General features: G+C 39.6%; 1 protein-coding gene across 3 annotated transcripts; it reads right to left on the bottom strand.

Moving 5' to 3' along the window:
- Positions 1–1,455: 1,455 nt before the first annotated feature.
- Positions 1,456–23,500, bottom strand: RCBTB1 (RCC1 and BTB domain containing protein 1). 3 transcript variants are annotated; one of them, XM_005147656.4, is made up of 12 exons: positions 23,349–23,500; positions 18,427–18,597; positions 17,452–17,602; positions 16,801–16,967; positions 14,700–14,858; positions 13,622–13,729; positions 12,579–12,721; positions 9,418–9,608; positions 6,595–6,721; positions 5,960–6,111; positions 5,117–5,247; positions 1,456–2,393 (listed from the first exon to the last, which is right to left on the bottom strand). In XM_005147656.4, exons 2-12 carry the CDS (start codon positions 18,568–18,570, stop codon positions 2,253–2,255), a joined length of 1,614 nt encoding a protein of 537 aa, XP_005147713.1. In that variant the 5' UTR covers positions 18,571–18,597; positions 23,349–23,500; the 3' UTR covers positions 1,456–2,252. The 3 variants fall into 3 exon arrangements, 2 of the variants coding, with proteins under 2 accessions (XP_005147713.1, XP_030903577.1); XM_031047717.2 differs by lacking the exon at positions 23,349–23,500 and adding an exon at positions 23,064–23,103; XR_004080372.2 differs by lacking the exon at positions 5,960–6,111 and having other exon boundaries at positions 2,261–2,393.
- Between the last annotated feature and the right edge of the window lie 1,209 nt (positions 23,501–24,709).

Genomic DNA, 24,709 nt, shown 5'->3' with positions numbered 1-24,709 from the left:
AACTTTCACAACATGAGCTCCTGAAGAGAACTATGAGCCATGGCCCCCACAGAATAAAATACCAGTATTTTTGCTTGCTTATACAGTCAGGCCTGCTGGCTGTGCAGGGCTAGAAATACAACCTGCTTTCACCAAGCAACTCCCACTTATGACAGTCTTATAACATGGGGTCCTGGGTTCAGCAGCAGCAGTCATTTTTCTCCTTACTAGCTGGTGCAGTGCTGTGGTTTTGACTTTCAGCCTGGGAACAGTGCTGATAACACCAATGTTTTTAGTTGCTGCTCAGTAATGTTTAGTCTGACCAAGGACTTTCTGAGTCTCATGCTCTGCCACAGAGGAGGGGAAGGCAGGAGGAAGCCAAGACAGGACACCTGACCCAAACTAGCCGAAGAGGTACTCCATACCACAGCATGTCATGCCCAGTATATAAACTGGGGGCAGTTACCCAGAAGGATTAGATCACTGCTTGGTTGGGCTGGGTATCAGTTGGTGGGTGTGAGCAGTTGTATTCTCTTCCCTTGTTTTCCCCTTATTATTATTCTTGGTGGTAGCAGTAGTGGTTTGTGTTATACCTTAGTTACTGGACTGCTCTTATCTAACCCGTGGGAGTTACATTCTTTCAATTCTCCTCCCCATCCCTCTGGGAGCTGGGCAGGGGGGACAGACAGGGACGGATGGACAAGACAGGGGGAGCGAGAGATTGCATGGTTGTGATTTATGGCTAGGCTTAAACCATGACACATGGAGCTTGGATTTATCTGCTATTGGGGGGCAAAGATAAATTTTTTTTAGGGAAAGACTTAAAAGGTCACATGAGCACTTTTTCACTATTTACTGATGAGCTTTAGAGCAGCTTAGAGGACAAGTCCTGGACTCTTGTGTTCCACCCCCTGCCAAGCTCAACCTTTAGCCTGGAGTTTGCAATCCAAAACAAGTTGTTTATTAGAAACATTTCTGACACATTTTGAAGCATTCTGTCAGCCTGTCCTAGGCTGAACTCCAGCATCATGCTGTAGAAGCTCCCTGGCCTCTCTCAACCACACAAAATTCTAGGCTCTGCAAGGTCACAACCCCAGACCTAGACCTGCAGTTAACCTGAACTTCAACTCTGGCGTTCCAGGTCTTCTGCTTTACTCTCTAGTTTGTGCAGATGCACCACCTTGGAAGTATTCAGTAAAAATAGGAGGCTGTGTCCATACATATATGCTGTAAGGTTAAAGTCACATATGGAAGAGCCATAGTGCGTCAGCACTGGTGTCTACAAATAAAGCTACCCTTTTCTGAAGTCGAGATTACACGTATTTGTCAAGCACAGTGAAACTGGTCAACTTCAGTCATACCTAGGCTGTGGGGTTGGGCTAACTTCTTTCAGGTAATGTAACTTCTATGTTGCAGGTAACACAAAAAGCTTACCAGTTTCTTCCAAGGCCAAAGAAGTTCACTAGTGAACAGGTATAAAAAAAGTTAATTTTATTACATGTAGTTTACATTTAGACAACACTTAAATGCAAACCCCCACTTTCAGAACAGTGTATCCCTTCCCCTGCAAGGGAACTGATGCAATCTGGAGTCACTCAAGAGGAAATTTTTTCCATTAGCCATTATAAATATTGCTTGCACAGATTATGTGAAGTATACATTGCAGTTTATATTAAGGTATACTCAAATACAGAGACTGACTTCTGCTTAGATTTGCTAGTTACCCCTTTCTTCAAAGTCACTCGCCTAGGCTTTGCAGATGGATTATTTGTGCACACTTTTCTAAGCACCAGATGCTTGGTTAATTACACACAGCAAATGGCAAAGTCATTCACAATCATGCATATGCAGTACAAGATTTCCATGCCATTTGCTTCTCTATAATCCTGGGGAGTTAATTATTTAAGTGACAGTCAGACTATTCTCCATCCCCCAAAGAAATCGAAAAGTCTTGAGAGGCAGTGCTAGAACTCTGATTTCCCAGGCTAAAGAGGCATCCTCAACACTGGCTGGTAGCTTCTGCACACCACCGTGCATCCTCTCCAGCTGAAATCTTGGAACTGGTTCCACTATCCAGGTTTGCTAAATGCAAGTGAATATTTTGCTTGACATTTTATAACAGTTCACTCTTGACCATGGAAAACTTGTTTCCACTGTGGCCTTTTATGTCTTCTGATATAAGAGACTACACAACACTCTTACCTGTACAGTTACAACATCCTGTTATAACTGCAGAAAATCCCTGCAAACACCCATAACTTAACAGCCTCATTTCAGTTCTTAAAGGCTCCACATTTACTGGCTTTAGCAATGAATTCCTTTAGCAGAGGACCATCCATTTGCCAAAATGCTGTGGTTTGTGTCACTTCTGTCAAATGATTGACACAAAACTTAAAGCAGAATTCCTCTAAGTCCTAAACAGAAAAAAAGAAGAAAAGAATCTTATTATCTTTGCTTTCTCCAGCACAGAAAATGACATTCAGGCACAAATGCCTGTATATGCGTTATTTTTACAGATAAGTCAAACACATTAACCCAGTGGCTCCCAATGTTTTCCCCCCTATCACTATGTAAATGCAACAGAAAATAATAATTCTACCCACATATCACGGTTACAAAGAGCACAGTAGCCATGACTTGTTCTCACGATGTAGCAGCAGTCACAAAAATCAGCTGCTATGAGCAATATGTATTTTAAAAGTTTCCCCACTTCATGAGTTTCACCTGCACTCACATTTACTAAAACACAGTACAAAGAGGAGACCTCAGCGTGATGATATATAACCAAGACTGTGGCTTTAGAAAATTCAGCTCTTTTGTGCCTTAACAAACTGAAATCTATCTGTAAGGTTGCTTGGCTTCTTGCTTAGTTAAGGGCTTAATTAAGGGCTTGAAGTTGCATGTCCCCAGGATCACTGCAAGCATACACTGACTGGACAGTTTTAAAGCTAAGTTTAGGCAGAAGGCCTGTGCCTTAGAAACAGACTCTTGTTATAAGGAGGATTACAAAATAGCAACTCCCCACCCTGTTCTGATTTCTCTATTGTGTTTTAAGTTTGTAGAACTAGTACTTGACATGTGAGAACACTCCCTTCCTCAGCTGCTCAACACCTGGGGTGCTGCAGTAAGGCATAATACATTTGCAGAGTTCTTAAAGCCACTGATAAATATTCACAATACTGAACGCTACAGCAACTGTGTGCCAGTGAGAGTTCTTGACACAACAACAATATAAAAATATATCCTGGCCTAAAACCAGGCATGCTGAAGCTGCAGATCTTGGCTTGTGTGGCATCTGTGCAACGAAAAAAGACAAGCTTATTAGAACTGAACACGATGGGTTTCCTGGTTTGAAAGAACAGAATGAACTAGCATTTGTAACAAAATTACATCATACACATTACAATATTTTGCACTGCTTTATTTTTAAAAAAAATCATATTCCAAGTCAATGCAACAAAAGCATACAATGAACACATTGTAAAAGTAGTGATTTTGGAATATTTAAAAGTTCTGTATTGAAAAAAAAAGGCTGAATTTCATTCGCAGATGGATGCACTCCCAACAAATTGTCCTTGAAATATAGGCTTAAGTGAATAAAGGCATGAGGTACATCCAAGGATTATTTTAAGAGCTACCACAAGCAGCCACATCTGACCTAATTCTAGCCACTTCAACTCAGTCAGTCACCAAAAGAAAGTACAGGAGAGTTTTGTGTCATAGAGGTATTTCAAATTAGCAAAGCAGCTTCTTTTAACTGTTGTCTTCCAGATGCAGTTCCTTGAATGCACTACATCACCCAAGCAATTTCAAGCTCCCATCCAGCATTATGGCGTGTAAAAACCACTTTTTGTGTAAAAAACAAACCCTAGGTGTCACCCATTCTCTCCTTGATGTACCATTTAAGCCTATGGTTCTAACTTCATTTTGCTAGTGAGATACAGCCAAGGCACAGTAACTGTATTTCTTCTACACTTTAAAAGCAGAGTCAATCACACACTGAACACCCATCCTGCAAACAATCTTTTGAGGCTAAAATATGGAAATTTTCATATTTTCCATGAAGTCACACCAAAGAAATTGTTATTCACAGTAGAGCTGAAGCCACAATTCAGACACTAACATAGCCCTTTAGGTAAGGTGTATCAAAAAAGCAACACACAACAAGGCTCTGAAATAAGTTGGGGCACCTACATGCCAATCACTGGATATTAAGTACAAGAAAAAGCAATGAGCAGATATACTGAGTACCAAAACTGCTTTATAAGCATAAGTAGCAAGCCAACCAAAGTTGTAAACATGATGTACAGATACTACGTTGAACACAAATAGCCACAGCAAGACCAGGAATACATCCTGGTTAGTCCACAAAGCAGCATGTTAGCAATGTAGTAAAGTCAGATATGGTGCAATAGAGAAGTTCCTCTAGCCTTCCCCCCTTTTCACACACTTGTTCTCTGACCTCAACATTTATCAAATGTTAGGCCACAAAGGCCCACAAAGCAATTCTTATCCTGCCATTTTGTCATACTTTGAAGACTGAAAGTGTATTTAACTGTACCTAAAACAAAAGACGCCAACAAAAAGAAAGAAACCTAAATGCACTCAGTCCCCAAACCCACCACCATATGACAACACACACAACACATAACCTTATGCCTTAGTAACTTCAGGCTTACAAGACTGCTTTTCTCAATGTTAGTGGTTTTGTTTTGTATTTAAGCCTCTCCCCTGTTTCAGAGTTTCAGAGTTAGTGTTTCCGAAATTTTTTGTCAGTTCATCTCCCCCCAAACAGTAATTCAGGAAGTTTAGCACAGCATCATAACCTTTTACCATGAAATTATGCAATGCAAACATTTCTAGATAATGAGTCTCAGCCTGGAATTTCAGTCATCTTTAGCTATCTGTGTACTAGTACACCTTCCCAGTACTGGTTTATGGGGGTGGAGGAAGATACATCTCTCATGGCAAATAAAGGGCTTTTTTAAGTTCAATGTTCTCAAATTCTGACAATGGGAAACAGTATTATTTGATAGTAAAGGAGCAAGCTTACGTGAAAAAATAACTGGCAGCTTTTCTCCATAGTTTAAGTCAGAAAGCAGCCACCTATTTAAGAGACTGAAGTTTAGAAGTTTACCTCTGCATCATATCTGACAGCAGCAGAGAGCAATGAAAACGCATTTTCCACAGTAATTCCTCTCTTGATAATATGCTGACACAGTTTTTTCAGTCTATTTTCACAGTACGAAGTAGCCAAATCCAAAAGCCCTGCAATTAAAACACCATTGTACATTAGTCCGTTGTAATGATTTCTGCTCTTTGAACAGCAGCTTATGCTCCCGGGGTACAGACTGCATCTGCACTCTGTGTGCAGTGTTCTATGGCTCTGTAAGATGCTTTTTGCAAGTGGGTCACTACTCAGGAAAATGAATTTTACCGTTACACAAGAAGAAAGGCCTTTTATTGCCTCATGCCATAATCCTGTTAGTCTCTCCAAATACACAAGCTGTTCTACTGCTTTGCATACCTAACTGCTTGTAAGAGAGGAAATGTCACAGAACAAGCAGCACAACATGAGCAAAAATCTACCATCACAAAAATCTGTGCCTGAATTATGGCTTGATCTTTGCTCTGCTGTCCAAGTTTCCTCTATGTTAGATCTACTGAGATTCTTTGATATCCTGAACAATAACTGACTCGATTTAGTAACATTTATTTTAACCCAAACAGTTTATCTCCCAGACTTGAAAAAAAATGCTCATAGATTATTTCTAAAAATGCAGCAGTTTTGCCATGGTACATTTGCTACAACAGTATTTTTAAGACAGGTTAATTAATCACCAGTAAAATGCATTATAGGCCAGACCAGAAGCTTGTATTAATATATATATATATATATATATATATATATATATACTGCATTCCCTGCCTCAGTTTTTCTGGATGCTGCTTTCTAACGTAATTGGACCATAAGCAATACCTATTGCATCTTCAGGCGGAAGGTCCACACTGTCTGTATACAAGTACTCAAGAAAGGCACGATACACAGGATAAGAAAACTGGTCTATTTCTATCACTTCCTTCATATCCTCATTCCAGTATGACTGGAACATGGTTCTGAAGTGTTCACACCTAAGAGACAAAGACATAATCTGGAACACTATTATATGAACACATGAATGTTACATTACAGTCCCCCTGAAATACATATTTGGGGCACTCTGCAATATTCACAAGTATTTTACTATACTCCATCACAGCCAGTGGTCCACATTTTGGTTCCTAATACTGTGGGCATTATTATGCATCAAGATAAAACTCTTACTTGATCTATGATACAGAAATGTCTATGTACTCCTTGCAATCAGACCAACTTAACAGAATTCGTTATCCTGGGAACAGATGGGGTTAGTGAAAATTGACTATGGACCATTTTAAGACAAGAGTTTTGATCCAACTCTTTTCACAATCACTTCATTTAAAGTGATTATGAATACATAGATACTATATATTGCAGGTTTAGGAGTCCTTTCCTACCCTTTACTTCCCCCCACCTTAGATGTGGTACTAAGAGTTTATACAGAATAATCAAGAGCTGTGAAACATGACCACTACCTGATTTTCAGAACAGCTTTGTGGACATGGATGTACTTTCCATCCACACGGAACTTTAGGTCTGAGGTTTCTGGGCTGTCAAACTCTTTCTTCAGAGACTCTGCTACTGTTAAAAAGTCCTCATGCTCTACAGAAACAATTTTAAAACAAAAACATGTTAAGCATCTTAGAACATACACATCACTAACTAATGCTAGAAGCTCAACTAAGAGCATGTTAAGGAAAACAGGTCAGTATTAGAGCTCCACTGGCTTAAGTGGTGAAATAGGAGGAATGAATTAATCCAATACCATTTACTGTTGGCAAGGACTGCTCCACACCAGCTACAGGCAGCAGGGGTCAGCAGTTCCCGTTCCAGCTCATTGCATAGAGGTAGCAGAACACTGGGAAAAGCACCTGCAGAACTTTCTCTTCCTGGGCACCACTCATGAGGTTGCCTGCCTCCTCACAGCTCACTGCTATTGCTCGTATAGTCAGCTCAGCTCCACAACCTGCAAACTATCTCTGCAGCTGCACACTGCTCTTAATGGGAGTCTACAGCATCACCCGCAACTTGAGACACAGTGTACAGTACTTCAGCTGCATTGTCATGGTGTGATCTGAGCCTAAACAGTAAGAAAATGTGTTAGCAGTTGCCACTTGTTTGTGATGGCAGACTGGATATAGTCTGCAGGTTGTCTGTCAAGGTCTTTGCCAAGGCTCAGGAGCATGAATTATCACTGACACCATTATACTCAGTTTCTTAGTCAATTATGACAACACAAAATCTAACAGCAGTGCTGCTGAGGAAGAGTGACAGTAGATACTGTGTTCTTGGCACAACCAAGGACATAGGACTTTGGCAATTCTGGAAGTGGATTAAAGCTCACAGCTCTTTGACAGTCCTTTATATTAAGGCCCATGGCACTGGTCCCACAGAGGTCCCATTTTATGTCTCTAGAAATCATACAAGAGTAGCAGCACAAGCTGGCTCAGACTTGTGGTAAAACAAGATCTCTGAAGTTCTAGAAAAACTAATTTAAGCCACTATTTGAAGCTTACACTGATGCATCTTAAAAGTGTGTTTCAAAACACATAGCCTCTAAGAAGCAAAGTATGGAAAAGAAAAGTAAGTGGATTTCCACTGTAATGGGATGTGGTCTACCTCCTGTGTCCCACAGGACTGCAGATTATTCATCCATATACAATCCACAAATTACCTTTCATCATCTGGGACAGCTGAATTAGTTGGCATTTTAAAAGGAATACTGCTGTAACAAACTGCTGTAACAGACAAGTCATGTTTGTGCCACAAAGACCACACGCTCCTACAATTTACACAGATCACCCATACAACCTGCAGCTCACCAGGGCTAACTAAACCATGCTCCAATCCCCCTCCATTTGCTCATGTGATTTTTCTTCCTAGGTCATCAGCTTAGCTTAAGCTACGCAGCAGTTCAACTTGTACTCCAAATACCTTAAGTTCATTCCTCAAAAAAAAGGCTGCAGATTTGTATTTCACCACAGCCAATCCTGAGTGACTGATTCATTTTTTTGGCAGAGCAATCATAACTGGAAGTAGAACAATAACCCTGATGCAGAGTTAGCTCTCACTAACAAAAAAACCCAAACATAGAAAGAAAAAGGTTTTTTTAACTTGTATGAATAAAAAGGTGGGGAAGATGGAGATTAAAAATATGCCCACAATTAATACTTTTGGTTTAACTATTCAATAAGTAGGATTATCAAAATAAGAAGGGAATAACTCCCAACAGCTGAGAGGAGTTAAAAAGCAGATACAAAACTTAAAACATGTTGTTATACTCAGCCTGGGAACAGTTCATAAAAACCAAGAACTTGAAGGGTAGTGAAAATGGGGAGATTCATTCATTTAAACAGTCTTCACTATCAGCAACAGGCAACAGATCTGACAAGAATCAGACCTCAACAGAGGACAAGGCTAACACCTATCAGAGAGGATTAGAAAATGGAGAAAGTGAGAGCACAATAAAACAAGACTTGTATTTACCCAGAAGCAAATCACTCCAAGCTAATCTTTTCTCTCTAGTAAAACTACTCAGTTTTTCTCTATAGATGAGATGCTGTTATCTGGACCTCTATGAATGTGATAACATGGCTAAATGAAAAGTTAGAAAAGGTAGAGAACCAGGGTCAGAACAAATCACATGCAAGGTTAAAGACTGAGACTGCAAAAGATCACTCAGAATGTGATCTGTCCACAAAAACAATTTTGTACAGGAACTAACAAAATTAGGATCTGTTGTCAATATGAAATCAGATTAGATCTCCTAAATGATGTTAAGAACTGAAGCAGCAGGTCTAAAATGAAAACATCCTAATGTTTTGAGCATGAAGACTTCATGTTTTCAAGGAAGTAGAAGAGCAAGCTGAGCACTTTAAAGCATATTTGGGGTCAAAAAAGAATTAGCAGGATGTGAATCAAAGATAATCAAGAAGAAAGGATTGGGCTTTATTTGCTGTTCATAGACACTGAATCCCGAAGTGCAATCCAAGGTAGCATAAAAAGAGAGTTCCAACAGAGGAAACTATTAGGGTCTAGTTTTAGAGGGACTATTATTTATAAATCTGCCTGTCTCTGAATAAAAGTCTAACTAAATCAAGTTGAGAGAAATCATCTCAAAAAAATTAAAACCTGGCATTCTGTTACTTTACTTTCCTAACATGAAACATAAGAGAGAAATTCACTCCTTCATATTGCCAGTTTATATTGCCAGTTTTCTTTAAAACAGGAGTGGTATCCTGTACTAATCACTACAAAGAGATTAGTGCACTGGCTGCCATGTTAGAGCTTATTCTCACCTACTGATAGAAGACGCCACATAACGGCCGGGGTAGCAAAGCAAGCAAACACGTCATCAGTGCAGGCGAAGTGCGTGAGGTGTGGAAGGATCACAGACTGCCCACGGCACTGGCCCCACATGTACACTTGGCCACTCTGGGTCTTGGCAGCGGATGTGTGAGCAGAGTGGCAGGCAGCAATCTCCACAACCCTGTGAACAGAAGAACCCTTGTAAGATATTTACAGGTACAGAATCAAGTGACTTTCCAAATACCTCACCAAAATAGCAGCCAACCAAACTATGCATCTACATTCCTGTACATCTTTCTTTGCCCTGCATGAATGTGATACTGTTTGAATAGGTATTTTAAAACTGCAATGACATTTTCAGATTGCGTGTAGATTTTACTATACTCATGTATTGCTTCAATGATGTCATTCTCATCATCTTATATTCCTCCTTCCATAAAGATGGGAAAGAGACAAAAAACCCCCGAAGTTCTGGTTTCCCCTTTAAAATCAACGCACATCACTTTTTCTCAAAAAGAAATGCTTATGGAGCTTATGAAACTTCCAGTTCCAGAATAAGCAGAACAGTTTTAGTACTAAGATGTTTACGGAACACTTTTCAGAACCTCTCTCAAACAGATGTAAAAATCATCTCACATTAAGTTCTCCAGTATTTTTCAATAAATGCTTCTTAAGAAACCCTTCTACCTCCCTCTTTTTAACCCCTCCCCCCCTTTTCTTGTTTAGACAGAGGTGTGACCTACTGCTTGTATTTCTGCCTCCTTATTTTGCTGTTAGTTTCCTTTCCTCAACACTGAAGTTCAGCAGGGAACACAGACAGTGCTTCATTTGAGGAGAGGTGAACACACGCACACTTCACATTCTTGAGAGCTAGGGTTGTTTTTCAAATGAAGTCTATATAGTATTTTCACCCACCTCACATAGTTCCTTAAAATAGTAGAGCTGCTGATGCACACTTATCTATTCTGCTCTCCCACTGCTCAGGCAATCCCTACCTTGCCATCTGAAACATTACAAGAACTGAGAAGAACCACACTTCCATTAAAAAGGACTGCAAGGATGTTTCCAGTGTCTCTGTTTACACGATAAGCAAAAAACAGGGGAAGCTCCAGCATTAGTTCAAAATAAAAGCTATGCTTTCCTGGTTTTATTCCATGCTAAAAATGCTTTTGTGCCAGAAACAGATCAACTGGGACAAATAAATGTCTTTCCAAGCAATCTAAGGATGTACGTATCAAAATGTTTGTTCCTTTACAGAACAATAACATGGAGAGTTAGCTTTTAGGTGAAAAGGTTTTTTAGCACAAAGCCCACATTTTAAGTGCAAAATTTTTTTCAAGATAAAACACAGGAAGAATCTCCAATGACTTTCAGTGCATGTATCAGTTATTTCTAGCGGATAAAAGACTAGGGGGTTATTTTAAACCATTATCAACTTCAGAACAACATTATGGTATTTCAGCATCTCTGCAAGAGACATCATAAAGCAATTATTTCAGGGACAACTTCCCATCTTAACTGTCCACCTAAACTACTTCCTTCCCAAACTTTCTTCCCTTAGCAGAACAGATTCTTATTTCCAGGGAAAAATATGCTATACTTAAAAAGTATAGTAGAACATGTATTGTAACACATACATAGTACGTGTACAGGATAACATGCTAAGCAAACACTTCACATCAGGATTCAGGAAGCTGACCTTCATAGCTGCTCCTCCAAGCTAACACAAAATAAAGTCTAAAAGTTCTTTACAAGCTATATGTGCAATATTCTTCAAGACAGCATCATATGCCACTTCCTAAGGAACTGTCACCAGCATTACATATAAATGACAAAAGAGTTCTATAAATGAAAAGACCAGGAGAAGCAGCAGTAACATGCTTCATGGGAAATGACAGCTCACCCACTTACAGCACTGTTTCCAAGGGAGCTGCATCAAGCAAGATGAGTAAGTTCAAGTGACTTACATCACCCTTAGATGCCAAGCAGAAATTTCATATTTTCTCTCTCCTTTAGTCACTGAACAAATGCCAGCTTTATTACAGTTCCATGCTTGAGTTCACATACACAATACTAAATGCAACAGTTCCCCTGACTCAAGAAATAAACTGCCAAGAAAACAGAGGTGATCTATTTGCAAACACACGTATTTCTGTTTCAGTGCTTTTTAAAATAAGATTTCATTTTGCTATGCTAGCGTCAGTTCCTTCACAGACAAGCCAGCCTAACCTCAGTGGTTTCTATTGCAACGGTTCCTTTATTCTTTCCCACCTCCACGCCTTTCTAAGCTCTTAAATAATCTCAGTTCTGTGCAGCTTTTAATTTAACATTAAGTGCGAGAAACAGGAAAAATGGGAATGACTTCCCAGAAAGACAGTTCAGACACAGGACAAAAACCAACCACAAATGCTTTTAGTTAAGTAGAGATTACAAGTTAAGAGATTTACAGGTTAAGGAATTTATGGATTAAGAGGTTTCCAAACTGAGGTACATTAATCTATAGGTATACACATGGGCCCAGAGAATGGGACCAAGGTCCAAGCTTGTAGTGAACAAAAGCCATCCTAAATATGAAGATGACAAGGGTGCTGGAAGAAGGGGTACAAGGGTAAGGGCAATTCTTTTGTGAGTCTAGGAAACTAAGAAACTATAAACTACTAACTGGTACCACTGATAGAAGTATTGTTATCAGTCCTTGGCTCTAGCAAACCTGCAAATTGAGTTCTGTTTACATGGTTTGTCTTTCAGAAAACTGTTTTTTCCTCATGTCACTTCCTACAAAGGCCCCTTCTACCCCCCCCCCCCTTTTTATTTGTTAAACATAGGCCTCAATACAGCTTCAAAGCTTAGTTTGTTGATTTCATAACTGCATACTTTTTAACCAAAGCAACCATATTTAGAATAGCCTAACAGTCATTCATTATCTTTCAGTATGAGGTAAATACAAAGCATGTTTACTTTCAATAATCATTACAGATAGTAAAAAGCATTCAGTCCATAGCAAACAGCAAATTACCATTCTTTCCTATGCTTTTAACATTTGCCATAGAAAAACAATCCACCATGCCCTACACTAGTATGCTTCAAGTGCTAGAGACTGCATAACACATGCTCAGATTTATCAATCCTGAAACAGCATCAGCAAGATTACCTTTCTTTTTCCATCATGATCTGCACCGGGCTTAGCTGGTTACTTTTATTGCCAGTTCCCAGCTGCCCATAAGTGTTAGCTCCCCAGGCATAGAGCAAGCCCTCATCTGTTAGTGCTAGTGTGTGCGCATAGCCACAGGCAATCTGTAAGTAAATATATAAGCATTACTACTAAAAAAAACAGAGATGAGAAACACAATTATAGCACACACTGCCTTAGTCTAGCTGATGTTAAATTTCTCAGGCATTCTTCATTTCGCACTACAATGCATTATTTCTTGGTATTTAAAGCTAATAAAATACATTAACTGTAAATACCAGAAAAGTCCCAAATTCATTAATGTTCATTGGTTACTCCTAAATTATTTACCACACTTTTGCAAAGTCTCCCTAGCTTTTACTTGCATTCAGTTGCAGAATCATCACACAAACAGTGAACTGTGTCATCATGTCTTGTAACTCTGAAATACTTTAAGAATTTGGCATTTTGAATACAGTACAAACTATGAGAGCTGCAGGTCAACAGCCAAGAACCGTTCAACCCAAGTTATCACACGAGGCTACACAGAACCTTACTAAAACCCCAGGAAGCCCCAAATTTTAGTTTCATTCTTTAGCTGGGGAAAACAAAAACAACCCACCAACAACCAACCAAACCCACACCACAACTCATTTTCCTTTTCCCTCTCACTTCTGAAGGACTAATTAGACTATTCATGTAGAATATAAACTGAACACCTTGCTCCCCTTCTTTTCTTGTCTTTGCTTAGTGCATTTCATTCAGGTTTATAACAAAAATGCAATTTGTATCCATAGCACACTTTAGTCATAGTTACACTAGCTAACTTTAAATCATTCAGAACACTTACAAAAGCAAGTACTTTACAGCTTACTTCCACTTTTCATAAGCCTAAAAAATTTATAGGAGATAAAAAAAATCAGTATGTGAACTGTGAGATCTAGAAGCAGGTGTATGTTTCCAAAGATATCGTTTTAGCAGATGCTAGTAACATGAATGCATTTTCATTCCCAAATTAGACATACCTGGAGTACACACACACCATGTAACGCTGCCACTCTGCATGGTGTTAGTTGATTGCCATTGTTTCCAAGACCTAGCTGACCATTACCATTGTAACCCCAGCCATACACCTGATTGCAAAAGGAAAATGAAAAAATTAAACAAAGCCACTCCTCAGCAGCAGTACAGAACATTTAAGACTTAGTATCAAACGCAAATCAGAAAAGTACATCTTAGGAAAAAAAAACCTGTACACTATTTCAAGAGCAGTATCGAGAAGGCTGAAAGACATTAAATACACTACGACTGACTGCATTCAACTTTTCCATCCTGCCTTTAAAATGTATCTGTCATTGAAGCACTAGAAATTTTGCAATAAATTTACAATACACAAAAATCTCTCCCATAGCATCAACATTTCAGTTGACTTTTACACCTTCCTTTCTCATTATTACTTTCTTTTTTAAATAAAAAAAGAAATTAGTTACTCTGATCAGCTGGTTATCTACCAGATTAGTTTAAACTGAAGTTCCCAGCCTGGCTCTGTTTTTTTCTTTAGTTTTGTTACAGTGGATATATCAAGACAAAAATATGTACAATGAAAGCTTATCTCAACCCCAGGCATTTTTACAGTCAGTTCAGCTACAAAGAAATGCTACACTCTGAGTTTGATGAAACATAGTAAAATTGAGGTTACAGTTCATACCTAGTAGCAAGATAGCACCATAAACCTCAGTGAAACAGAACAGTTGCACAATACTAGGGCAATGTACAAATGCTGGGTTCAGTTTTATTGCTGGCAATCAAGCCATATGTTTAAGAACTGGGATAAATCAGTGTATTCTTGCAGAAAGATTAACTATTTAACTCTGCACACTTTCAAAAATTAATGTAATTAAGACATCTGTTAAAGAATCTGTTGAAGACAGTATTTCCAGTTAATAGCAGAATTTTCCTTAAATTTATCTCACAGAAGTTATCAACATAACTCTATCAATACAACTACGTAACTTCAGCACTCCATGTCAGCATCTCTCCATGTTCAGAGGTTAACCTTGTAAGTTCAGGTAACAGAGACCATGAGAACACAGCACTGCTTACCTCGCCATTGTTTACTACAGCCATGGAGGAGGTCTGACCACAAGCAATGCCAACTACCACTTTACCCTGTAAACAGTTTGAAACTCTACGAGGAGTTGGCTGGTTTGCTGTAGATCCAGATCCAACTTGACCACAGTTATTATAGCCCCAAGCATACAGCTGCCCATAAAAACAAACAAAAAATGCAGTTTAAGCCGTAATAATAGTAATGATAGTAATAAATTATAATCTTACTGTAGTCATTATCAGACAGAGTAAACTATCCTAGTGAACAAGCTAAAATGCTTAAAATTAAATTTCAACAGCTGAAAATTATAAACAGCAATACAATTGATCTAGCAAATATGAACATAGGACTTTTTTCAGCTTCTTGCTACAGAACTGGAGTATCTGACTACAACAGAAAAACAAAGGAACATATTTCTGTATTAAACATATCAGATTACAAGACAGAGAACATAGTGAGTGAACTGTCCCCATAACAGTTACTATGAAGAAGGAAGCATAAGGAAGACATTCTTTACTGTGAGGGTAGTGAGACACTGGAACAGGTTGCCCAAAGAAGAGGTAAATGCTCCATCCCTGGCAGTGTTCAAGGCCAGGCTGGACAGAGCCTTGGGTGACACAGCCTAGGGTGAGGTGTCCCTGCCCATGGCAGAGGAGTTGGAACTAAATGATCTCAAGGTCCTTTCCAACCCTAACCATTCTGTGATTCTATAATAAAAAAAATAATTCAATCCCAGCCAAAACCAGCACTTTATGCCAAGTATTTCCATGAATACTTACAACTTCAATGACCCTTCAGATGTACCAAGTCACAAGGGCTTCTGCAAACAAATCTTTCTATAAATAAAACTCTACTTAACATATTTCACTGTTTTCTGTATAATCAATTCTGGTGGAGATTAAACCTCAGAGCACAAATAGACTAAACTACCACAAGGTACGCTAGAGACAGTTTTATAGCACACATTAACTAGCCACAATGGCAAGCAAGCTGTAAATCCCAACTCCATGGTAAACACAAAGAAACTTCCCTGCTTCCACTGACATTTCAAGCATCTGACACTTATTACAAGAGACAGCATGGCCATCACAGTACAGTAGCCGGCACCACTAGTTTAAATAATGCATGAACATCCTCTCCCTCCTGCACACACACCAGATTTTATGGTTTAACCAAGTCAAACGTGATGACATGAAGGTCTTCCCTAAGAATAGACTCTCCTTCCAAATACAACACTTAAATTAACCCAATGCATCTTTCCTATCCTCAAATACTGATTTGCTACTTTGTATTACTGTTACATTATGACTCTACTGAACCATAATAGAGGCATGCTCAGATTACCAGGATGAAAAAAACCTGCAGTGTACATTTTCATTTTTAGAAAGATTTTAAAATTAGAACTCTTCTTTTGCTAAAGCAGAGCTGAAATGAAGCTTTCCTCCACGCAGTAACATGCAGCTCAAATCAGATATGCACAGATTGCTCAAATCTGACTAACTGGAAACTAATTGTATGTGTTTCCCATGACATGTAGCCTTAAGCCATGTAAACAAATATAATAAAGCAAACTTGGTTATAAGCCAAGTGCTCTTCCATTAGCTACACACAAAGGTATTCAGAGGTGTGTAGAGCAACAGCCTTTCACAGTAGAAGTGTGGAAATCATGAAGACCACAAGAAACAGACTAAACAGTAAGCAGTGAATACAAACAACACAATAATACCTCAAATAACAGAACTGCAAGTAAATCAGTGCTACATTTTGCACTTTACAAACCATTATTTCACCTGTGACACAGCTTTCTGGTCTTGTCCCTGTAAGACATACCACATATGCAAGACACAATAGTTTATTAACCTTTTATCCCATTTTTTTTTTGTGGTTGGACGGGGTTTTTTTATTGGGGTTTGTGGGTGGGTGTTTCTTTGAGTTGTTTGCAAGTCTGCTCTGAAGAGGACACCCTAGTTTAAGACAGTAGAAAAAAAGGTGATGTTGTAACTACACTACAGAGAAAGAGAAATGTCAGACTGCAAGGTCCCTTGCACTACTCACATCAAGGAGATTAAGAGATTTGAACAGGTTTCAACTTACATCCCCATCAAATGACAGAGCCATGGAATGATGAGAGCCACAAGCTACTTCCACCACTTTCTTTACTAACAGATTTGTGCAGACTTGAACAGGAGTAATGCCCTGATTAGTTGTGCCATTCCCAAGTTGGCTGTAACCATTATGTCCCCAAGCATATACTTCACCATCTGCAAAAACACGAAAGTTTGTGATAAAAAAAAACCAAAAATTCCAAGGAAATTAAGATAGACAGAATTCTAAGAAATTAAAAACATCAACAAAAAAGTGAAAGGGTATTAACAAAGAGCAAAACTATTGCAAAAATCATATGTATACTAAAAAATTATATACTTCATATGCAACTATTTTATACACATATATTACAAAATAAACCTCTAGGTTTATTGTGGAAACACATGGAAGTGCACAGATAAGACCAAGTATGTCATAAATGATACGAGTAAAACTTTATAGCTGCAACATAATGGAAATGGAAACTTGCTTTACCTATTACTGAGTACATTTAGCTCCACTTAAGAACAATAAGAAACCCTTAGTGTGCATTACCCAATTAACAACTTAATACAATTATACCTTAATCCACTCTTGTTAAATGCAAATGGAACTTAAAATCCACAACTAATGTTTCAATACTAAATGTTAATTTTCTACCTTCAGTGCAAAGTACAACATGGGGTCCACTTCCATAACTGAGACTGGAAATCTTCTTTCCACATAAGGCTTCTAATTTCTTTGGTACTATTGTGCTCTGATTATCTCCAGTTCCCAAACAATTACTGCAATTTAGTCCAAAAACAAATACCTGAAAAAACAGAGGAATACTGATTTCAAGCGATTTATACTCAGGTATGGGCAGATGTGGCAATATCCAGGTCTTCATGAAACTATGGACTCTTGAGGGCTAGAGACTTCACTCATGGAAGTTAACAAGCTCAGGAGTCAGCATGGGGACACTTTGGAAGTTAAATGATGAACTTAAATTCTTCACATCCATGAAGGCCTCTCATTTGTGGGAACTGTACTATATGAAGTATTAAACTGTGAAAGTGGAAGACAGACCCTTCTTTTAAAAGCAGTTTGCAAAGAGCAGCCACAGGTATACTGTGAGAGGCTCACCATTCAGGCAGCTTTGACAGGACTTACAGAAAAAAAACAAAGTCCTACTCTACCCATTCTTACAAGAAACCTTCCCATTAATACAGCCCAGAACATCTGGCTTGTTCTCTTTCAGCAGCACAATGCTAACTCACATTGTTTCAGAATCATTAAAATCCACAGATAATCTTCTGCTGTACTGTTATTTAGCAAGCCATAACCTAATTATATGTCTTCATACCTGGAGCGCTTGCACTTAATTTCAAGCTACAACAACTTCTTTTGAATTCTGACTGTCTTCAAAAGTGCACGCAATCCATCCTGGCCTTTGCCATTTGCAAGTTTTCTAAATACTCCATCTATATTGTCCCCATACAGGACTAAAAAAGAAATTGAAAGTTACATCCAACATATTTTGAAATACACAAATTTCACACAATGCTTTTGATAAGCTATTAATTTACAAGTATTCAGTGGACTATGAAGACAACTAATTGTAAGGTGTCATGTCCCATTTTATTACAGCCTTACCTCATCATTGTGCGTTACATATATAGCTTCATTGGCTGATGTACCAAACACACACGCTTTCCGAATAGATGCTATTTCTTGAGGTGACAGTAAGGTAAATATTGGCCACTTGCTTACATCCACCATGATGCTGCTGTGTGTCATAATGTTTTTACAAGTAAGATGACATCGCTGTAATAAAAACAGAAACTTATTAGAAAGTGTATTCTGTACTTCAATCAGCAGGCAATAAGATAAATTCCTTTAAATGGGAGAAAACACATGTGTTGCAGCTTTGAAAGTATAACATTCTGTTCTGCAAGAAATATGTACTCATATACATATGAAGGTGGACAAATAGCAAGTCACTGGTAGGACGCTGGAAGAACAGCCCTTTTCTTAACAAAATAAGTAAATTTTATTTGGTACAACTGAACATCTGCTGTTCTACAAGCAAACTTTCCAACTTTCTGACACCCCCAGTGGCAGAGGGGACTTCTGAAGGAATTTTCAGAGAGCATTTCAGCTGGGATTCCTATTTATAGAATTTTCACTCACAAATTTTATTGTAGTCTTACAACTTATGTATGCCATATAAGCAAGCTATGTATATGATGGATATGTCAAATCTGCACATAAAAATAAAGCAGCTGTTGAGCAAATGACACAAATTTGCCATCTCTTGCATAATCAAAATTTCTTATTATGATCAAAAACTATTCGTGAGAGCACAAAAGCATGAGATAAACTCACAAGTTTGCACAATTAAGCAGTGAAACACATCAGAGAGAAGTGATCAAGTAAAATTGTCATAATCTGTTAAAAACAAGCTGACAACATTAAAAGCTGGAAACATGAACTGGGTATAGACACTATTTGTCAATGAACACAGACTATACAATCCATCCTTCCACAATGCTCCATCTTCCCAGTCTCCCTAGGACAATTGCACTAGGTCAAGAACAAAGCTGACAGTCAACATGGAGCTTATGTAGGTCTTCAATCCTGCACATAAAAACTGTAACATTGCTCATACCCTGAAGGGATTCTGCCACTGCCAACCTATGATCCACATTCAAGAGTATCAGCAAGTTTTGTGAGATCTTAAAAGCACTAGATAGAGAATGCCACAGAATGTCAGTGACATGAGACAAATTACAGTAAATCATTAAAAAAAAAAGATAAATCATTTGGTTCTGATGATTTTCAAAACTGTGCTGACAACCAAGACACAGCTTCAGAAAGCTATTCAAAACCAACAGTCAATCCCAAAGTACACGTCTTTCAGTGCAGATGTTTAGTGGAAGGAGGGGGCTTGTTATATTTTTAAGACTTTTGAGAAACACTAGGGTCACACTGGAAATTTGTATGCAAAAATAAACCAATACAAACAAAACCCAGACTTGTCTCCAGATCAGATTTTGTAACCTTGCCCCAGCAAACCTAGCTCTACTCTACAGGCACTTCTCTCACTAAGAGCCTGACTTCACTCTACATTTTACATTTGTAGCAGGTCTTGAAAACACCTGAAGTCTCCAGATGGCACATTCATACTAATTATATTTGTAGAACAGCTTTTAAAAGTCTATGCGATATCGAGACCACAGCACATTCTATGCAGCTAAACAGATCTGAATGCGCTTAAGCCTTCTTAATTTCTAGTCACGTTAAAAACTCAGGCCGTCAGGTGCCAAGATCTGTTACCTTGCTCTGGCAAATCTCTTAACATGACACTATCAATCAGTTACAAGGAGACAGTGCTGACTTGCTCATTTACGCAGACCAAGTAATTGTTTCTTCTGACTTTCCCTATTTATTTTGCCTTGTGTAATATACAATTAGCAATGTGCAAGATTATCATAAACTGGACATTACAAAAAGCTATTTTCTTCACAAAAGCTCTTTTCAACATATCCTGTCACTTTAAGATACGAAGACAAAAATCTTATTTTGATGGTGAATGTCCTAGCAAATTAACAACTTCTAAAGCATCCTGAGAACATATTCTACCCTTAAAGTAACCAGTTTAAAATGTGCTTCCCTTAATGATCTCTGCATTAGATCTTTAATCTACTTGGCTTATTTTCCACTATTGTATGACTGAGTTAATCACTTCTCTTCAACAAAACATTTCCAAGTACTTCTCAAACCTGTGCAAGTCACACTGCATTCTTTATGCCTCAAAGCTCAACTGGGTATCTTGTCAGACAAATTAACACTCGTAGATAGAAGAAAAGCTTTCAAGCACACAGGAATTTCCAGCTTGAAGACATGAGCAATGAACTCCATCCACAGATGAACCACCTTACAAATTCTGACTTATTTAATACTGATTTATCTAAAACAGCACTGTGTATTTCCAATTTCAACTATTACTACAATTCTACAAAGTTATTTCAAAGATTTTCCTTAAAAGGCTTTTAATGGCAACTCATCTGCCACTGCAAAGTTAGTTTCTTACTAGATCTCAATCCTATGCAACACAGCAACAGCAACTCTAAGGCATACCTGTCACACATCAACATCTAGATTTTAAGTTAACTGCAGTTGAAAGACTTAAGAGTATAAAACTCATAAGCTTAAATTTGGTGCTCTGGTAGATAGCTGCTTTCAGAAATACTGCATGTCACTGCCTCTAACTGGCTTTTCATTTCTACTGCATGATCCAGTGACAAACAACTATACACCATATACCTTTACTTCTACTGCAGAGCTAACCAGCAGAGGGCACTTATATCAGCAATCCTTCTTCTAACTACTTTGACATCCTTGAAATTATCCAACAATCTCGGTATACAAACAGGAACAGAAACAGATGATTGTTTGAATTTCAGTGAGGCTAAAAATAAGCAAGAAAGGATGACTTGTTGAGAAGGAAACTGAACTGGCTGTACAGTGGGATAAAAAGAAACTGAACTCAGAGCAGTCAACAAGGTTAGGGAAAGAAAATAAATCTACACCTGCTCCAGATTTAAAAACACACATGGTTTCAGACACATAAGCCCTTCAAAAATTTGGTATGAAATTGCTTCCTATGCATTCAGCTTCTCACTAGTTTGTCCTTTAAAGAAAGGGCGTGCAGGCTGATTCTCAACAATACATTCAGGCAAACATGCATCCCTGCCTTAAAGAAAAAAAAAAAACAACACAAAACTAGAAAACCCACCAGTAGTTACAAAATGTTTTGTTATGAGTTTACATAAAGTTTTATAGTTTATATTCAGCTAAACAAATCCATGCTGAAGAGAACAATAGCCTACCACAATATCCTACCAGAAAAACAGTACCCATTGTCAGTGCAACAAAAAAACCCTATAGTTAACTCCTCAAAGATTATTCCCTAATTTGTAAAGACTATTTGAACACAACTGCATGTTTGTTTGCCTCACTCATTCCTCAGCCCCTCCAGTACTGCAGTTTATTCTGGCTGGGCAGATTCTCTCCAGTACAGAAAGAAACTGTAGGGTCAGGCCTTCATTTCTCCTAATTGTCTACAGGAATTATAAACAGAAGTGAAAACACAAAAGCTGGGATATCTGGCTTTAGGTCAACGCAAAAGGACTGGCACACTTGACCTTTTTAAGTACACATCAACCAAGAAAGAGTAAAATCCTAGATGTAACACTAATCTTCCCCATGTTTTCTCCAGTTTATGTCTGGGGTTTTAATCTCATATTTCAGTATTGAGAAAGAACTTGGAAATAATACATACTACTGACATTAATCAGATGTGTGACCCAAGTCATGTTATTGAGGTTTTCTCCCTGCCGACACAAGGATATTGCACTCCCTGAAATCACATGCCTCAACTTACTTTCCTTAGACCTTACATAAGGCAGGATTTCTACGACAAAATCTGTGTGTTCAAACCTCTGCACGATTTATTTTTGGATGCCTTTTATGAGCAAGCAAGAGAAAGAAAAACCTTCTGATCTGACAAGTAGACCTCCTATTTGCTTTGAGTAACCAGCTGAAAGACATACAAGTAAGCAAAAAACACTATGCAAATAAATACTACTGAACATAAGACTGTTTTAGCCATAGGAAAAAAACCTTAGTAGGATAACAACCATCGACACACCATAACAGAACTGTAGTTACAATCACAATGTGCCTTCTTTTTCTTTATTTTTTTTTTAAGCTGAGCCATTAATGCAATTTACTGAACTATTCACTCAGGACAAGACATCTTCTAAAGCAATACCTATATTCCAATCCAATGCATAGGGAGAGCATTCAAAGGAAAACATTCACACTAAGGCTCTAATGAATTACTGCATCTTCCAAACGCTGTTTTTCCTAAAAAAACCGTTGTGTTTCAAACACATTTCCATTTATTTTTTCTCATAAGCCCATCTCTAGTTTAAACAATTCAAGTCGATTTTATCTTTCATCAGTAGATGACAACATACTTTCCGAAAGAGGTCAGTTAAACTTTGTATATCAGAGCTCTGAATGGTCCTTTTATAACGTAAATATTAATTCAATATTAAATTTAGAAGAATTGTATTAATAGCTGAAGAAACACTAACTATTCGTGTTTTTCCACGAGCCCAGAGAGAGGGAAAAGATGTTGAGCCTTCAGGAAGCAGACAACAAAGGGAAGGATAAACTGAAACACCATGAAATCGAAGAAAAAAACCCAAACCAAAACATACTGTGAGCACATCTTGTGAGCTACGCCAAGCAGGAAGGCTGAGCCTTTCAGACAGCCGTGTGGGAGAAGGCACAGGCAGACCGAAGGAAAGCTTCGCGAAGTCCCTCGCATGATGACCCCCAACCAAGCCCTGTTTACGTAAGAGGGACCCTTTCCTCCTCCAGACAGGTACCAGGGGCCTTGCCGCCCCTCACGGGGGACCCACCCCCCCCGCTCCCTACTGCGCCCGCCCAGCCGCGGCCCTCACAGCGCCCTAACGGGAGCTACCGCGCCCCGCACTTCTCACCCGGCCCCTGCGGCATTCCCCGCCGGGCTCCCCGCTGCCCCTGAGGCGGCCCCGCCACAGCCGCTGTGTTACCGGCCGTTAGGGCCGTTAGGGCCGTTCGGCGCCAGCCCCAGCGCGAGCAAAGCGAGCAGCACTGGACGCGCAGCTCGCGAGCCGGCACCACGCACGTGACGGCGGCGGGACGGGCAGGGGCGGGGGCCGGGGGCGGTTGGGGGGCGTGTCACGTGACGGAAAGCCTCTGGAGGGACCCCTCCCGCTTGACCGTTCGCGCTCGCCGTCACGTGTCCCGCGATGAGTAGTTCCTCCCTCCTCTCACCGCCTATTGGACGCGGTAGGTGCGGCCACGTGACGTCTTCGCTCAACCCCCGCGGGTGTGGGGCGGGCTCAGGTCGCGTTGTGGGGGGTGTGGGTGATGGTTGGGTTCTGCATTCCCGGTACCGGAGCGGTGCCTCCTGCCTCAGCTGGCACCCCCCTTCCAGGCACCCCTCTGAGGGCGCTCAGGGGGCCTGGGACCTTGCCTTTGCTATCGGTAGCTGGGTCCGCGGCAGGGGCAGGCCGGCGGGCACGGCCACCGCTCCCTTTGGCGGTAAGGCCGAGTGGCACCTTCTGCCTCCACATCTTCACTGGCGTGAGGGCGAGGAGAGAATGAGGTGGGGTAGCAAATGGCCCAGGCCTCCTTCCGTGGACACAGCCGAGCAGGGCTGTGGTGGGGTATGTGCTGGTTCTGCTGCAGATCGGTAGTGTCGGAAACCAGCTGCGTCCTATAGACTATGTTAACTGTCTTCTGACACATTCACTTAAAGGCTTGTCTCCATTCAAAGATATTTAATCAGTATATAAGTGCCTGTTACAACTTAGCATTGACATAATACAAGGGGTAATGGGTTAAAGCTTAAACAGGGGAGATTCAGGCTAGATGTAAGGAAGAAGTTACTTGCAATGAGAGTGGTGAGGTGCTGGCACAGGTTGCCCAGAGAAGCTGTGGCTGCCCCATCCCTCGCAGTGTTCCAGGGCCAGGCTGGACAGGGCTTGTAGCGACATGTTCCAGTGGAAGGTGTCCCTGCCCATGGCAGGGGGGTTCAACTAAATGGTCTTTAAGGTCCCTTCCAACTCAAACCAGTCTGTGATTCTATAATTCACAAAAGGGGAATATTTTTCCTTCTTTTGGACAGGATGCAGTCATTCTTTGTTGTTCCATGTCATATTACAGGACTAAAAATAATCCTTAAGCTCTGTCACAGAACTCCACCAGTGCAAACATGCATTGCTTGTACAATGGTAAACAGTATATCCTGCAGGTATAAATCCTGGAGCCAGAATGATCTTACGGTCCTTTCCAACCCTAACTATTCTATGATTCT

Source organism: Melopsittacus undulatus, chromosome 2 (genome assembly GCF_012275295.1).
Source record: "Melopsittacus undulatus isolate bMelUnd1 chromosome 2, bMelUnd1.mat.Z, whole genome shotgun sequence".
NCBI lineage: Eukaryota > Metazoa > Chordata > Aves > Psittaciformes > Psittaculidae > Melopsittacus > Melopsittacus undulatus.
The sequence above is the reverse complement of the archived record's forward strand: the minus strand, read 5'-3'. Positions and strand labels throughout refer to the sequence as shown.